At 34.8% G+C, this 18698-nt stretch overlaps 2 protein-coding genes across 2 annotated transcripts; both read left to right on the top strand.

Moving 5' to 3' along the window:
• Window positions 1-11229: 11229 nt before the first annotated feature.
• On the top strand, window positions 11230-11912 carry LOC143574753 (uncharacterized). Its single transcript, XM_077059294.1, has one exon. The coding sequence runs from the start codon at window positions 11316-11318 to the stop codon at window positions 11763-11765; it is 450 nt and encodes a 149-aa protein (XP_076915409.1). The 5' UTR covers window positions 11230-11315; the 3' UTR covers window positions 11766-11912.
• Window positions 11913-14881: 2969 nt separating this feature from the next.
• On the top strand, window positions 14882-15367 carry LOC143574736 (uncharacterized). Its single transcript, XM_077059280.1, has one exon. It carries the CDS (start codon window positions 14882-14884, stop codon window positions 15365-15367), a length of 486 nt encoding a protein of 161 aa, XP_076915395.1.
• The last annotated feature ends 3331 nt before the right edge of the window (window positions 15368-18698 follow it).

Genomic DNA, 18698 nt, shown 5'->3' with positions numbered 1-18698 from the left:
CTACCATAGTTCGTACACCACCAACAGTTTATTTTAGCAATCTACAGACGTTAAAAAAACAAGCAGTCTTTTTCTTGCAGACTGCAGAGGTTTGGTTCACCTTTTCTTCTATAGATGTATGCAAATGTGATCCACAGACTGTAGAAATTTTAGTTCTGAGAAAACAAACTGCACCTAAAATTCCTAATAGTAGAGTCGCACAAACAAGTTTTTTAACCGGTTTCCCAATGAAAAAGGATCGATTAGGTTTGAAATTGGTTCCGGTTTCAGCTAAGTAGTTTCAAATCGGTTGTTTGGTTAGCCAATGACACAGCTTGGACGAAAACACAGAGAGAGGGGGGGTGGTTCGAAAACAATGTCTCTCAAAATGGTTTTGAAAATTAACCATGGATTATAATGTCGACCAACATCATAGTCTTCATTTAGCCATTAATACATAGCTAACTATATGAAACTAGAAGCAACCAAGACAAAAGTTAGGTTGCCAATTTGGCATTACACTAATTGAAAATGACATCTAGGTAATTATCACAAAAACAAAGCCTACTACACATCTACTAAAGCATATAACCCCATCATGAATAAGCTTCTAAGGAGGAAGGCGAAGTATTTTCATGCGGTTTGCCTTGTTTTGATGTGGTGTCTATGGAAGATGTGAAATGAAATGGTGTTTAATGGCGTGGGAGTCACGGTGGAAAGAGTGGTGGGAGATATAAAAGCATTTAGTTTTCTTTGGGTCAAAAATAGGTCGGGTGCGGGAACTTTATCATGGGAGAATTGGTGTAATTTCCAAGTGTAAATAGTTGTTTTGTAATAGTTGTGATGTTCACTGCTGGTGGTTTGGGTTGTGGACTAGCTACTTGCTAAACCTCAACTTGTTGTATTTGTTTGTTATTTAATATATGCTTTGGTTTGCCTTTCAAAAAAAAAAACCCATCATGAATTCATATATGCCCATAATAAAGAGCCAATAGATATTAAATCAAACCAAAATGTCTCTTGTGACACAAAAAATTAAGGCAAGTGCAACATACATTTACTATGGTGATGTAATTTGTCAAGAACAATAAAAGCTTCTACTCACAAAAATGGGACTACCCAATTGTCTCATCACTTTAGAAGGCATGAAGGAAGTTGGGTACGTCAAAGAGACCGACTTTGTGTGGCTAGTACAAAAGAAACCAAACAAAACCAAAAATGAAAAGACCGGGAAGCAGATCCGACCAAAGGGGAGGGCGAGGAGGGCGACGGACCCAGCCCACTCTTTCGAGAGGCTCATAATTGTTAAAAAATAAAATTTATAATATATATATACACAAACACACATACACACACAGTTGCCTACAAAATGACTCTTCGGTTGAATTAAAGGTGTTCTAGATTATGGTAACAAAGGTCATGGGTTTAATTCCCACAATTAGTGTTCTTTTTTTATAGAAAAAAACTTTTATTTGTGTTTTATATGAATCATTTTAGTTATTATTTGTTTGTTTTGGGCTTTTAAAATGTAGCCTTATTAATAAAATTATCAAATTATCTATTGCATAGTTGAGAATGTGTTTCTAAGGGCCTGCTTTTTTACTCGTCCTAGGCCCCAAAATTTTAAAAGGCTCTCAGATACAGCCATGCCAGGAAGCTCACATCAAACGCAGTATAAGTAACTGTTTTCATAGAAAAGTTCAAGATCAATAAGATCAAAAATGATCTGTAACATCGATTATTTGTGGAAACGTTAATGTTTAAAAAAACCAACATTACCAGGGGCGGACCTAAGCATTGCCTCCGGGTGTCGGCTGACCCCTGTGAAAAAATTATATTTAGTGTTATGTACTTGATAAATCTTGACCGACCCCTGTGAAATTTTAACACCGACCTTTGTGAAATCTAGAGAAAGAAGAAGGAAAAGGTTTCAGTTGATTTCCACTTTGAAGTTTTTAAGTCGATGTAGATCGACAACTTCAACCTTCAAGTAATCAAGTCCATTTCCATTTTAAAGTTTCTTTTAAGATAGAAGACGATTTAACTATTTCAAAGAGTTAAAGTGTTTGAGTTAATTAATTGTAGATAGATAAATATGGGAAAGAGGAATGTAATTATTATTTTACTTGGAAATACTAAAAGGAAAATTAGTCTGTCAAATACTCAAATGAACCAAATAAACTCAGCTACTCAACAAACGTTTATTATTAAACAGAATTTTTTGTTTTAAAGTAATGTTATTAGAGATTTAATTTAATATTAGAGATTTAATATAATGAATATTTACTTTTATTTTTATTTTTATATTACTTACATGTAATTTAATTTTGTGCACCTCGAGATTAACACAATTTTGTTACGGTAATTAATATAGTAATTTGGTTTTGTTACATGTAATTTATTTTTTTATATTATTTTGATCCCGCACGGTTTTAAATAAAATTTTTGTCAGCGTGTAGATAAAAATACGCATGTCTTCTCGGCATATTCGAAATAATATAAAATTTTTTATATTAAAAGTTATAAAAGAAAAATCAAATATAAATAAAATTAGTTATAATAATATAATATTAAAAGAAAAACAAACAAACAAAAGGCTAACATGTCTTTGACTATGTTTGACGCTAACACGTCGTTGACCATGTGTTTGGATGCTTAACTCATCTTTGACCATGCGTTAGGAAATCTAACACGTCTTTGACGACGTGTTATACTAACACATCGTTAAAGACGTGTTAAGTTTCCTAATGCATTGTCAAAGATGAGTTAGAAGGGAACAATTTTTTAAATTATTTAGTTTGTGGGACAAAATTAGAATCTCTTTTCAAAATAGGACCATTTTAGGAATTTTCTACTCGGATAATCATGTATTAGTTTAATTTATCTATATTTTGTTAGACCATATGTAGTCATGAAGCCTATTGAGGGGCTTTATGCAACATGCAGCGACCATTTCATCAAGAGACTTCATAACAAAAAAAAAAATTGTACCGGATAAAGCCTCCATCAATGTGTCTAATTAATGTTTTTTGATATTTTTTAATTAATTTAAAAACATTAAAAGATAATGATTGATTGGAGCAAGTTGGGTAGAGTGAACAAGGGGTGTTATCTACATCGCACCAAGATATTTTTTAATTAATTTAAAAACATTAAAAGATAATGATTGATTGGAGCAAGTTGGGTAGAGTAAACAAGGGGTGTTATATACATCACACCTTGGTGCTCATAATGCTCCATAAAGCCCAAAGGGGGGGAGGGGGATGTAGAGGGGTGTCGTAAGGGCTTCATATGGGAGTATGACGCCCCACTACACATAGTTTTAGGTCTAACATTTAGATAGGACTAAGTTCGTCAATCATCGCCCACCACTTTAACAGCCAACGTCCTCCTACTATTGTAAGCCATATCATTCTAGATTTTCAGAGGATCTAGACCGCCCTTTTATTATTAAAATTACATCTTTTTCATATTTACTATTTACTTTCTTCACAAATCTAACTTTTCTTATATTCACTTTCCTTAATAATTCAATATTATCATTCTTTAAAGTGGTGTTTGTTTTTGCTTATAACATCTGCAGGAGGCTTATGTCTGCGGGCGCGCAGACATAAGCTTCTGAAGACTGTTTGTTTTTTTTTTTAAATAAGATCTACAAACTGCTTTTATGGTTTTAAAAAAGAAGCTGTTGTTTAACTTCTTCACACTTTTTAACATCCTACCAACACCCAATATCTAACACCACCACCCATCATCCGCCGCCGCCACCACCACCACCAATCGTCCGCCACCACCACCGTCCATCACCACCACCACTCACTGTCCACCACCACCACCACCACCCACCCGTTGGCTACAACCATCGTCCACTACCACCACCCACCGTCCGCCACCACCACCTACCATCCGCCACCCACCACCACCGTCCATCACCACCACCACCACCCACCTGTCGCCCACAACCGTTGTCCATTACCACTAACCATTGTCCGCCACCACCACCCACCACCACCACCTACCATCCGCCACCAACACCGTCGACCACCCACCACCATCACCGTCCATCACCACCACCACCCACCGCCCGCCACCACCTACCATCCGCCACCAACATCGTCCACCACCCACCACCATCACTGTCCATCATTACCACTACCCATCGTCCACCACCACCGTCCACCGCCCACCACCAACTATTTTACTAATCTACAGACGTTAAATGACTTACTGTGATATGTAGCTAATATTCAGCTTATGCAGACGATATCCAGTTTATAAAACAAACAGTATTATATTTTCAGATTGCAGACCTTCAGACCACATATTCATTTGCAGACATGAAATCAGATGAAATCAGATTGTAGACAGCTTTTGTCTTCAAAAACAAACAGCACCTAAGTTTTACTTTATGCGTTTCTTCTTTTTAAAAACAGTTATCATATATATATATATTTTTTAATATTAAAAATAAAATAGATAGTTCTTAACCATACATGTATAAGAGTGTCACAATTTTCCTTTCTTAATTATTAGGGTGTATTAGGTTTGAATTTTACAAGTAAGAGTTTTTTATTTTTATTTTTATTTTTAACAATTACACTAGTTAAAAAAAGGCAAAATGTTTGATAGTTGGGAAATAGATAACCCATCTTGCACACTTTGGTTTTTAATCTCTACCACTAGTTGGTTTCTCACAAGAAACCTCAAACTTAACTTACAAGACACATGGCAATGAAGGCCACAAAATTGAGCTTTTGACCTCCAAATTAAATATGCCCAAATTCTAAACCAAAGTACAACTTCCAAAGTATAACGTACAACTGCCTACAACTTCTCAACTTATGTCCAATATAAGTTTCTTTTAGTCTTGTTAACTTAAGAAAAACACAACAATCTGGTCACTAATTCTTTATACTTTTAAAAACTCTTCTAAGCTTTCCCAACCACTCATCAGTGTCGGCAAGGCCAGAGTGTTCTTGTTATCATCGGAAAGCGGTAGTTTTTGTTGGCACGAAGTTAGTTGCTCATTATAGTAATACTTGAATCAAGTCCCAGTTACGATTATTTTAACCGTATAGATAAACAAAAGGTTTATAACACAAATAATATAACAGCTATTTATTTATGTTCCCATTCTGGCAACAAATAACATGAAAAAGAAAGACCTCAGTGTCTACTGTCTAGTATTAAGTTATTAACTCATACAACCTTGTAGACTGTTTTATTCATAGATTCAGTCAATTAGATAACTAAAACAGTAATATATTAATATGGTTCCTTTAACCAAGGAAATAATCATTTATAAAAATAAAAAAAAAAATGTAAATGTAACGGACCGAACTTATTTTGACCCACTACCCAAACAGCCCATCTTGTCACTTTTACGGCTCTGCTTAATCAAAGCGAGTCCAAATGGCTTGCAAGTTACATACATAAGCAATCAAACACAAGAAGATGGATGTAGATAGGAAAGAAACCATATAAAATTCATGTTCTTTATCGCATTGAAAAACTTGAATATTTGTTTTAAATTGATCATTAACATTCGCCCGAAAAGTACAAAAACTTTTAAACACATGATTTTCCATGTACAAACAAGAAATGAGAAATCATCCAAAAACATAGCATGACTAACAATAGGATATGCCCAAACATAAGAGTGAACGAGTTCAAATACATGACTAGTTTTGGCGGTAGACGAATATAGAGTAAGACGAGAATGTATATCAACTAATTTCGTAGCATCTCACAACCAAGTAGAGTCTCAGGAGGATGAGAATAGAACAATCATTCTCTATATTTTATAAGATGGAGAAATTATTCCCAACAAGACTTATGGTTTTGAAGTCTGGTTTTATAATGTTAATTGATTAAATATACACTGTGAATCAACAGACGTAGTCTATCCGCGTGTAGGCATGAGTTAAAACACGATAAATGACACAAAGTGATAAATCTAGCTTTGTAAAAGTCTGAAAGTGATGTAAATTGAACGAGGCAAGTCCTTACTAGCAAATAACTAGAGATAGCTAGAGGTGCACAAATCGGGTTTTCCTAATACCCGATTTCGGATATGACCTGGTATTGGCCATACCTGGGTCGGGTTCTGGTCCGAGTATTGTCTTTAAAAACCATACCCTATGCAGTCGGAATAGAACCGGGTATTCTAAACCCAGGTATTTAAATACTCTATTTCTGAGTATTGAAAAAACCCTATAATCAGGTATTTTTTTGGAATAGATTGAGTTTTTGAGAGTGCTACACTTTTTTGAGGTATTTTTCTTGTATTTTTCATGTTCGGGTATTTGGAAAAACCCGATTTTGAGTATTGATAAAACTGGAATGTTGGTATTGGAAAAATCCAATTCCGTTTTTGGGGTATTACCGGGTACAAATCGGGTCCGGTTCCGGGTACGGGTTTTGGTAGAGAAACGCATACCCTATCCATACCCTGTAGGTAGGTCGGGTACGGGTTCGGTAGTAAAAACCCGGGTATAAAAAACCCGGTTCTTTTTTTCGGGGTCCGGTTCCGGGTTCGGGTGTTTTTTTACCTCTACGTATAACTATATAATAAGTGCTAGAGGTACACAAATCGGGTTTTTCAAAATACCCGGGTTCGGGTATGACCGGGTATTGGAAAATCGGGTATTGATAATACCCGGGTCAGGTTCGGGTCCGGGTATTGTCTCTAAAAATCATACTCTATGCATCGGGTTCGGGTCGGGTATAGAACCGGGTATTTTAAAACCGGGTATTTGAATATCCTATTTTTTTTGGTATAGCTTGGATTTTTTTTAAGGGGTTACAATTTTTAGGGCTATTTTTGGGTGTTTGTCAGGTATTTTTTTCGGGTAATTTCGGGTATAGATTGAGTATTTGAAAAACCCGGTTTCGGGTATGGAACCAGTTCCGGGTTTCGAGTATTACTGGGCATAAATCAGGTCTGGTTCCGGGTACGGGTTTTGGTACTAAAATGCATACCCTATCCGTACCCTACGCGTTCAAGTATTAAAAGAACCTGTTCTGGGTATTTTTTCAGGTCCGGTTCCGAGTTTGGGTTTTTTTGTGCACCTCTAATAAGTGCCATTTAAGCCCCCTTCTATTGATCAGTTTCTATAGATAGATCCATTTTTACACATTTTAGGCCTATTATTCTTAATCCATTCTATCGGCCCATTTAATAAACACCTATAAATCTATAATTCTATACACACTTGGTACCAAATTAGACCGCGTAATAAATTTGAGTCATTAAACTTAAACCCATTAAGTTTTTCTTTTCTTTTAACGATTCCAATGAAAAAAAATAGTGTAAAAGGTGAGATCGGTGTCAACAATTTTCTGAGGTGAGATTATTATCGATCAATCTTAATAAAGTGGGATTAATAAATCTAATGTTCCTATAAAATATACATGCTTAGATTATGTGCATAAAAACAATTAAATGAATTTTTTTTTGGTTTTGCATCGTTTAGCTATACATGTGTAGGTTAATATACATACACGGTCATGCAAAACTATTTCACCGTATTTTTTCTTTATTTTCAAAAGAGAGGATAATATACATTACTAAAAATTTTTATTCCCTTTTTAAGATTAGGAAAATTAAAATATATAGTGTTGTAAATAAATATCACTCCATATTCAACATACTATTAGGTCATAGGCAACATGGCACATGATCATAAGGGAGACATGACAAATAGAAATTGTTTGCTGATCTCATATCGAACTTGTTCATATCCTTGAAATTAAATTAAACAAAAAAAGAAAAGAAAATAAAAACTTAACCTGCATTTGTCTTTTAATGTACTGGTAAACCATAAGTAGTTGTTGACTGTTGTCATCCGGCTGCCTCATCCATTCTTCCCTACAAGACCAACTGTTTTTAAGAGACGGCGTGGTTGCTAAGGATGGTGGATGAGTTTGAATCAAGTGTTGGTAATCCTAGTCTCATACCCGACCCGATACCCATTGGTTATCAGGTATCCATGTTAGTTTGTTATGTTTGTGCATAAGATGAGACTCATGGTATACTTTCCTACAAATTTAAAGCTCAAGCAAAGCATATTCCATCCTGATCCGGTCTAATCATAAAACCGGATTCTAATCTAGTTCATGACCGATAGTTATTCGAACTGCTTATGGTAACGGTTATTAATCCAATTAGCCTAGCTGGTTGGGTAATGCTAAAAACATACCAATATGCCAAAGTGACGAAACCGATGTTTGCCAAAGTGACGGAAAAGATATACACCGAGACATTTTTAACGAGTAAAATTGAAGAAAGAGACGTATACCATAGTGATGAAAATGATATATACCAAGTCCTTTAAAAGTAGCATTCATGATAAACATTATTGTTTTTAATGAAAGTGAATATTATGTAATATATATAAGTATCATGCTAGAAACACTATGTATTACGCAAATTGAATATATAAAATATCAAATAAATGATTTTTTTTTATTTTGAAAGTTGTAAATTTGTATATTACGAATGCATGAAATGTGAAATAAGATAAACAAAAAGGTAGATAGAGCTATTAGAATTATGGCACGTGACAATGTATACTTAGTTATATATTTGGTACTAGATTAAAAACTGTTTATTACATATGTTATATAGCAAAATTTTTAAATATTTTTTTAAAATATTTATTTTAAATAACATTTCATATATTTTTAAAAATGTTTTATAAAAAAAAAATTAAAGAACTTATGTGCTAATCATATTATTCACCAAGGTTATTGAAAATCTGAAATCATTAATGAGATATGCCACCCGTTTTTATTTATTAGATTTATTATTTAATGAAAGAAAGATAGATGGATGGTTTGTTTCTCGTTAACCTTTTATTTAGACTCTTAAGTTGTTTTGGATGTTGACCTAACTTAAGCACACAACTACTATTTATGCTTCTATACAAATATTAGTTTACTGACTGAATGATAACTATTTTCTATTTTAATACACCTTAAAGAATTGTGTTAGTAACTCAGTATACCATTCGTTGCACGGTAGAAATCTGTTTATTTAATGAAAAATCTATTTATGTTGAGAGTCACGTGGTTAAAAGGATATATCTTTAAAAAATGCTGACGGATCTTGAACACATAATATGGGTGGACCGAAAGAGCTTAAACAATAATTTGGATGTGCTAGACTTAATACATATAAATATATTTTTTTATTTTTTTAGAAAATTACACTACTAAGCAAAAGGTTGGGTGGACTGTGGCTCGGTCAGGCCCACACAAAGATCCGCCCTTGTTTAGAAAGAATAACTTGTAGGTAACGACACCTATCTTATTATACTTTTATCTCAACTCTTGACCAATGAGATACGAGAAATGTAAACGGTTATGGTATTAGTAACTAAGCGCTCCCAAAGGATGCACGTGATTGATTAAATACCCACACGGTAAAACACATTTTTTCTAAGTAGATACATCATGTGAAACTCTTTTCGACCATGGAACTCTTGTTGACAACCACATTCGAACACGATCCCACAATTGGGTTGGTCCATTACCTTTTTCGTGTAATCCATTTTTCATCATAACTAAAACTCGAGCGGATTCATGTCATGTGACACTCTTGGAAACACGGATCCCATACAAGTTAAACTTAATGTCATTAGCCTTTTAGTTGGTCTTCCCCAACACTATTGTGATTTTAACTTTCAAAACTACTCGAAGGCTCGAATCCACTCTTATACCACTCTCAAGAAAATAGTCTTTTCCCTATCAACGTTGGAAAGGTTGGGTATAACCCAATTGATGAGTAGTGGAGTACCATTATCTTGTTTAACATAATACAATCAAGATTGTCGTTAATCTCTCTTTTCCCGCAAATTACTTCATTTTACTTAGGAAGTTAGAGATTGGTCCACATTAATCATTCTCGTTTATGGTAATGGGTTACTGGTTTTGTCCCACATGAACTCTAGCTTAGGGGAGTGGGTTTAACTCCCGATATGCGTGGTTAACAAAGAAACGATACATTTAAACAATTAAACGTATTTTCAAACATATACAATCTTTAAATATCACCTCATTAGGTATTAGGATAACTCTTTTTTTCTGTTTTTTCTTAAATTATAAAACTTTTTGGATGGACATATATGTTTAAACCATTTTAAAACTAAAAAAAAGTAACTAAAATGATAAAAACCATAAAAATGTTGGCATTCCAAGATACATTGAATGATAGGGACAGTTGTTAGTTGTCTTTTGTACCTACTTGCCCTAACTCCTTAAATTTATGACTTCATTTCCCCACCAATATTTTGTGATTTGTTTACACATTTACCCTTTCTTAGCCAATTTTACACACACATTAAACAATAGTCAGAGCTCAGTAGAGTTGGGTAAATCCGTAAAGATGTGTTATTTGTATTAATCATATTGTGATGTTTCATGGGGATATAAGTTATTGAATTTAATGTTACTAAATAATGTTACTACTTTGCTTTAATCTAGAACATAATTTGTTTTGCTAATAAAGTTCTTGTCTTATTTTAAGACTGTATAGTGGGAGACAAAATAATAGTTTTTTTGGCGATTTTGATGTGGAAAACACCGCCCCATGGGCGATGAGTGGGGGGGGTGGCCATATAGATTTATCGTGGGGTTTGAGTTAAAAAATAATTTAATAATAATAAGACCGTTGGGGGGAGGGGGGGGGGCGATTTTTGATGTGAAACACCACTACATCCCTAAAATGAAAATAGTCTATCTGCTGGTGTGACGTCACGTGTCAAGAATCCCTCCAATTTTATAACCCTTCATTACACTAGTAAAGAGGTATCGGCACATCTACCTATGCCAATATTCACATGAATCTTGACTCTTGAGGATGAGATTTTTTAATGTATCATTATTTGAAAAACTATTACTTCCGTTTTAGGAGGTTGTGGGTTCCCGAATTAATTCAACTCTGGTTTTTTTCTAGGTAGGTGGACCGAGTCATCGCGTTCTATTTTTCATAAATAATGATGATTTATTTACTAGGATAATTTGGGTGTCTGGACATTTGCAGTTAGAAAATATTTATTGGTGTGTTTCTTCTGGACGTGCCATATAATGATGACATTAAAGTCTTTCATGAGATATACATTAAATTTTTTTACACCAACATATATATTTTAGATAATCCTAAAAATAGAAAACCAGAAAATGGCATATTAGTAATTTTCACATGAGTCAAGACCAAATATATATCTAACATACTATATAAGTAGCCTAACGGCTTAACTCCCTCAACATCAACCATTCATCCAATCCACAAGAACAATACAAAATCCATACTCAAATCAAACCCAAAAAAAAAAATGTCGCTTGTGACACAAGCAATCAGGGAAAGTGCATCAGAAATTTACCATGGTGATGCAATTTGTCAAGAAAAAACAAAGACTTTATTAACAGAAATGGGACTACCCAATGGTCTTTTGCCTTTAGAAGACATTGTGGAATGTGGTTATGTCCAAGACACCGGTTTTGTGTGGCTTATACAAAAGAAAGAAAGGAAGCATAAGTTTGAGAAGATCGGGAAGCTTACATCGTATGCAACGGAGGTAACCGCGGTCATAGAGAAGTTCAAGATCAAGAAACTCACGGGTGTGAAGTCTAAGGAGCTTTTGATGTGGATCACACTGAGTGAGATCACTGTTGACAATCCATGCACCGGAAAGATCAATTTCAAGGCCACTTCTGGCCTGTACAGGACCTTTCCGGTGTCAGCTTTTCAACTTGATGATGCGAAGAAGATGTTGGAGGTGTGAGTGTGACTAAGGATGCAAAAGAAGTAGAGGAGGGTGCCCAAGTGAAGGAGGTTTGAGCATGTAATGAAGTTTTTATATAATTAATATATGGCAAGGAAGTACTATTTAATCATCACTTTCATTTTATGATGTTGTACCATCGTATCTTAATTATCAATAAGACAATAATTAAAGATCTAAGACCATCATCCATGCAGAATATGCAAATGCATGGCACCTCATCTACTATACTATTTCTCTTTCCTTCCACACATTCTCTTTCATCACTTTTTCTCTCATTATCTCTCACAACATCCCAAATGCATGCACTTAGCCAAGGATTTTTCAACACTCTTTCTCTTGTCTCTCTCCTCTAACTCACCATCGATGTCACAAGTGCATGCTAAATGCATTGCATTGGGTTTGGTTTAATGTTTCATGACTTTTGTTTCCTTAATATTCGGGCCCCCATGGGCGTATCCACATACAAAGAAAGGGAATCATGGGCCGTCATTGCCGGCCCATTAAACCGATTTCTTTAACTAATAAGAATATCGTTTATAAATTTGCTTAATATCCTGAATCGGTTGAGTGAACATCAAAATCGTAAATGAGGTCATGTTAGATGCATTTAATTAGGCATCTAGAGGGCATCAAGTGATATGGGAAAAGTTATTAGCACAACTAGGATATAGCCCGTGTAATATACGGGTGGTTAAAAAAATATAACAAAAAAGTTAAAATTTAATAATATACGTAATAGCATACCTTGCCGTCTTAAAAGCATATTAAAATATATTTATATATCTAAAAATATGTTTAATAAAACATATTTTTATCTTATGGATCCATAATAACATACCTCATGAAAGAATGATTTTGTTTTAATAGTTTAAATAAGTAGATTAAATTAAATAGCTTATTGGGTGTAAATTATAATTTTAAAAATTGTTAAGGTGGAATCCTATGTTGATAGCTTAATTAAAGGTCATGTGAAAACCATATATTACTTTAATATAGTAGTTAGATGATTTGTAACAGTCGAAACTCTGAATAGACTTACCTACAATAAGGATAAGTTAGATAATTGTTGGCGTCGACAATCATAAAAAATCCTAATCACAAATACATAATGTTTTATTTACGAAAATAAAGATGCCATGATTTTTAGCTATAACAAATTAACTTCGCACCTATAAACTTATACACTAAGACGGTAAGCACAATCAATATATACATTAGGTGTATCATGCATCTCAATTTTAAGAACGATGACACCCCAAGATCATGGGATGGGGTTCACACGTGAAAACTACTACATAGGCATCACATAATTTTCATATTGCTTTCACACCTAACTACATATGGGGACGTAAACCGTGGTTTCACTTTCTACTGGTGTAAAAATTGTTACGTCAATATTTTTCTTAACAAAATTCATACTTTATAAAAAATAATACTAATAAATGTAACTGAAATATAGGATTTTTATTAATAATTAAAAACATTATATACTAAAATATAATTATAACGACAATAAAAATTAAGATAAAGCGCTACAACTCTATTGGTTTAAAGCCGCATACAAGACCAGAAGAATTATGAAATGGTTTAAAGCTGTATACGAAAACAAGAAATACTGTGTAATCATACTTCTTTTTTTTTAAAAAAAAATTAAAGAGCACAAGTTATTACCAAAAAATAAATTGAGTTGCTTAATTAATTCTAATACAGTCCTGAGAATTTGGTCCAATGGTTAGTTGCTCAGTGGAGACGCATGTTCGATTCTCAAACAAGCCATTTCTATGGGCATATGGGTGAATGCACGAATCAGGGCTTTGAACCCAAGTTCAAACCCGGTATGGGGCGAGGGTTTACGGATTCCATCCTGTTCTCATGCATTAGGGGGTACGGTATCACGGCGATCGAGAAGCTTGAACATAGCCCCCAAAAAGATGTGTTTACATGTGAGATCATCTTCTGTAAAAAAATTTTAGTTAATTCTAATACACCATAAACGCTTTGATTTAGCAATTGACATTTCATATTAACTACATGAAACTCAAAGCAACCAATTAATGAAGAATTTAGGTTGGCATATACTTCTTTTGGCTGGTAAGTCGATAACAGCATCAATAAACTGAATCCCGTAAAACTCTTATACTATGTGTTGTAGTTTGAAGCTCAGCCTCGAATTCATCCTCTAATATTGTGTCACATGGTGCAAGAACTAGTTACTGGATAAAGCCCATGCTAAAGCCTTTTAAGCCTGTTGTGGTTCAGATGAGGAGGCTTCTACGAGTTTTTTTTTATTTTACTTTTTTTGGTTTTGAAAATGTAAAATAATAACATAACTAAAAGATAAATTTTATAATAAAAGATAAAAAGTTATTTACTAGTTTTATAAAACAACAACCCAAATAATATAAATTATAATAAACATTATATATGAAAAAAAAATAAAAAGAAGAAAAAACTAATAAAGCCCAAACCTAAAGTCCAGCATGCTAAAAAGCCTTCTTCTTCTTCACACCCCCTTCCAAACAAAAAAGCCCACAAAAAATTAAGTTAAGTTACAGCCGGACCCCTTCTTCTCCGCATTTTTTTTGAACGGCCAACTAATTATCCAAATGGACTACTAACTAAATTCATCACATCATAATACACTCGTCTTTTGATCCGAGAAAAACCATCATCTAAGACCAACGCCCATAAACACTTGCCCGAAGGCACGACAGTGTACATCTAATCCCAAACACCCATTCTTGTTGTTCTAAAAAAAAATAAATAAATTTGAGTCCAACTATCATCTCCTCCAGTCGCGGTCGCTAGCCCCCTCAAGTTTCATCGTTCGTGCCCCAACTCCTTACTTGACATTGTGGTGTACAAGATAAGTGTGACAAGGACTAGCCGCTAGCACCCTTGTTCGCTGACCACAACAGATAGTCTTAAGTCTTCAAAGTCTTAAATGATGTGCTTTTTATTTAATCGTCTATAAATGGAAGCTACAAGAAGTTGGAAATGGCATTTAGGTAATTATCACAAGAAAGAAAACCAATTACGTATCTACTAAATTATATAAGCACCCAATTGTCCATAATTAGAAGCCATTATTAGCTATTAAAACCAAAGTCAAAATGTCTCTTGTGACACAAGAAGTTAGGGCAAGTGCAACACACATTTACCATGGTGATGCAATTTGTCAAGAAAAATCCAAGCTTCTTCTAAGAGAAATGGGACTGCCCATAGGTCTCCTCACTTTAAAAGACATTGTGGAATTTGGGTACGTCAAAGACACTGGTTTTGTGTGGCTTAGGCAAAAGAAACCGAACAAAAGCTTAAATGAGAAGATTGGAAAACTTGCATTGAATGCAACCGAAGTAACTTGTTTCATAGAAAAGTTCCAGATCAAGAAACTAATGGGTGTTAAAGGTAAGGAGCTAATGATGTGGATTCCAATAAGCGGGGTTAGTGTTGACAATCCGTCTACTGGAAAAATCACTTTTAAGCATAGTTCTGGCATAGGTAGATCTTTTCCGGTGTCTGCTTTTGAAATTGATGATGTGGAGAAAGATTTTGGAGGTGTGAATGTTGCTAAAGATGTTGGAGTTAAAGAGGTTTGAACAAGTGTTTACATTTCAAAAAATAGCAATGTGGTGATCTTTCATTGATGAGTTTCACTTTATGTTGTAGCATTTTATCAATAATTGCTCAACTACGTTGTTATCGTCCTATAGTTCAAATATAACACACTTTCACTACTTTGTGTAAAATAATAATCACTAAAAGTATTTAATTTTTAAGTTGTGTAGACGTGAAAAATGATCTTATTTTGATTGTTCATCCGTGATATATATGTTGTAAACACTTGCTAACCTTGTCTCCGAGAATGATAAAAAAAATTAGGGCTCGTGCGAGACAAATTTTGGGCCTCCTCACAATATAAACTCATCAGTTATTGATCAAAAAACCATAGTACGAATGCAATTTTGTTGTAAAATAACCAAAACAAAAGTAGTGTATCAAAATGATCGAACTTACTTAACCGAACTTTGAGGCTCTCCTAGCGTTTTGGGAAGCAAAGCTATTGATCAAGTCTTTACAATCCTTACCTTCTAATATTTTGTTTTCAATAGATATCATTGCCAATTCGTTAAGTCTTTCTTGGAGCATTTTTGATTAAAATAAGTCTTCGACAACTTCAATTTTGAAAGCTTCATTATGTCGATGCCTCCGTTACTGGAATTGTCAAAAGCACTTTATATGAAATTAGAAAATTTGATAGGTTAAACAAAAGCTAATATTGCTATAGACAAATTCCTCTTAGGCAAACACAACTCACTTTCCCTCAAAAAAAAAGTTTATAAACAAAAAAAGTAATAATAAAAATCTACAAAGAATTGGTCAGTTTAAATTTGGAAGAAATCCAACTCAACGAGTGTCAGAATTTTCATCCCCAAAAACCCATTTTATTCTAAAGTTAAAGAAGAAATTAGATGTAAATCATACTTTTGTGTCAAATGTATAACATAAACGATTTTGCAAGCATTGAAATCATACCTTCGAGTTCGACTAAAACAATGTCTAAAATCCATATTCGATTTTGCAAGCATAAAATTTGGTCAAACTCATCGACTGACACAAATGAATAGAAATCATGCTATCGATTCGGTGGCCTAGTGATTATCTCTAATCGCTAAACCCCTTGACCCTTGTCTGATCTATAATCGATGATTGAATTATCGTTTGCATAGTTTTCATAATTTTTTCCTTGCATATCTATAACAAAAATATTAAAACCTTTTGAGCCCCTTTAAAGTTTTGGGCATCATGCCATTGCATGACCGTACAACCCCAAAACCGAACCCGTGACGTAACCCATTTAGACCCGTTTTAAGTTAGCATATGTAATCTCTCTAGCCGTTTTGACATGTTGACTTGTAACAGCCCAACTACAAGCCGCACCATAATATTGTCCGCTTTGGCCGGGACGTACCACCATCGCCTCACGGATTTGCTTTTGGTTGCGCAGGTGAAGACTTCCCAGGAGGTCAACCATCCTGATACTACTTCCACCAAAGCACGCTTCACTGTGGAGTTCTCCTCTCATCCACTACCATTAAGCGCCCAAAATGCGTTATGATGGGGAATGTATCCACCTCCTTATAAAGAAGGCTTAGTTCTTGTCACACCCCGACTTAGGGCCTAGGCGTGACACCTGTAGTTGGTACCTATTTTGAAAATATATCAGAGTTGCAGGTTATTAGCGGAAGTCTTTGGTTATAATAAAATATTAATTTATTTTGAAAATCTCTTGAATAATAAATATTCAAGTATTTGATTTACAAACCTTTGTTTATTCTTGTTTACAATATTTTATTTATTAAAAACTGAGCCATCTCTATCTGCGAGCATCTATCTCCAAGAGTGAACTTGCTTTCCTGTAATGAGGGAAAAAAATACGTCAGCCATATGCTGGTGAATCGTTGACTCTGAAAACATTTAACTGACAAGATAGTTTTGGAACAAACTCAGCATAAACGTCTCTTATTTCTGGGAACTTGCGCCAACTGCCATACACCCACAATTATGGTTCTCCAATAAACTGATGCTCATTGGAGAACTTTCGTTATGTCTGTTAGCCTGCGGCCACGTAGCCTTGATTGATAGGTTAACAGATATGTTTGGATCCAGACACATGTGTACTCGGTCTGAGTTGCTTTTATTATCTACCTTGTAACTTAGGGATCACGTAATCCCTTAAAATGTAGAGATCACGTAATCTCATATTTGACTGACTGTTTAAGATAAACAACCGTTTATCTGACTGTAAAAGGTTTAACGTATTCACCTGTGATTGTGATTGTCTTTTCTGAATGATGTGGTGATCTCGTTTGAAAACCCTTGTGAATGAATGATTGATCTATGTAATAACATAAGTTTATATAAATACTCGGATCGTCTCTTGATCTAGCTACAGACCTTTAGTCTGGTTTTGATAGCTTTAAACCTTGACTAATCATTTGTTTGAATAAATTATTTAGACTCATAATCTTTTCATTTGTTTACAAATCATGTGTTGAGTTTATTCTTCATGAAGAAACATCAATTGATAGGTTTCTTCGTCAAGAAGAAACATTGAATTGACTATAACCCTGGTATGTAAAATCTTACATTTCTTAGTTGTGAAGAAACAACTATATCTGCTTGTATGTAAAAGCTTATGTTTCTTAATCATGAAGAAACATTATTTTAACTATAACCTTTGCATGTATAAAGCTATTATAAACATAATCATGATCAAGGTTTTGGGCTATACCCATGACTATGGTCTAAGCCATATATATAATAATAAAATAATATTTAGGCAGAACCCATACCTTATGCGGTATTTGGAGTTTATATGCCTAAGTTTGTACGGGCAGCGCTTCTACTTCTATCGCGTATCGAGGCTCAAATCGTCGGAACTTCGGGGCTTGGAACGCACTACGAGATCGGCACGCTTCTCGATGCTAAGTGTGTGTGAGTGGTGGTGTTTTGGTGTGAGAATGGAAGTGTCGTGAGCCTCCCCCTTTATAGCCGATTTTGGGAACCATCGTGTAGCGCGATGGTCCTTTCTACTGGGGCATCGTGTAGCGCGATGTCAGGTTTTGACGTGTGGCATGCTGACTCAGCCCTTGTGTCTGCCACGTGTCCCCCGTTGCGACACGTGTCTGGTGACTCATGCAACTCCATCGCGTAGCGCGTTGGTGATCTTTCTGGGCTCATCGCGTAGCGCGATGGGTCCTGAAATCCGATTTTCAACTTTTGGTCCCTCATCTTTGATAACTTGTCATTTCTTGATCTTACTTCCATTTCCAAAAATACTAAAGCGGCCCTTATGCGGCTCACGGCGATGCGAGCGTGTGAAGTGCGCCATCAAAACGCCACATTACGCCTATCGCCCGAGTCCGA

The sequence above is a fragment of the Bidens hawaiensis genome, unplaced genomic scaffold (assembly GCF_021521415.1).
Source record: "Bidens hawaiensis isolate Kalapana, Puna unplaced genomic scaffold, B.hawaiensis_p1.1 tig00027096_1, whole genome shotgun sequence".
NCBI classification, from domain to species: domain Eukaryota; kingdom Viridiplantae; phylum Streptophyta; class Magnoliopsida; order Asterales; family Asteraceae; genus Bidens; species Bidens hawaiensis.
This window is presented reverse-complemented; position numbering and strand designations above follow the sequence as displayed.

What these genes read in the sequence shown, in the direction of transcription:
- LOC143574753 (XM_077059294.1), top strand. Translation starts at nt 11,316, where the DNA reads ATGTCGCTTGTGACACAAGCAATCAGGGAAAGTGCATCAGAAATTTAC.
- LOC143574736 (XM_077059280.1), top strand. Translation starts at nt 14,882, where the DNA reads ATGTCTCTTGTGACACAAGAAGTTAGGGCAAGTGCAACACACATTTAC.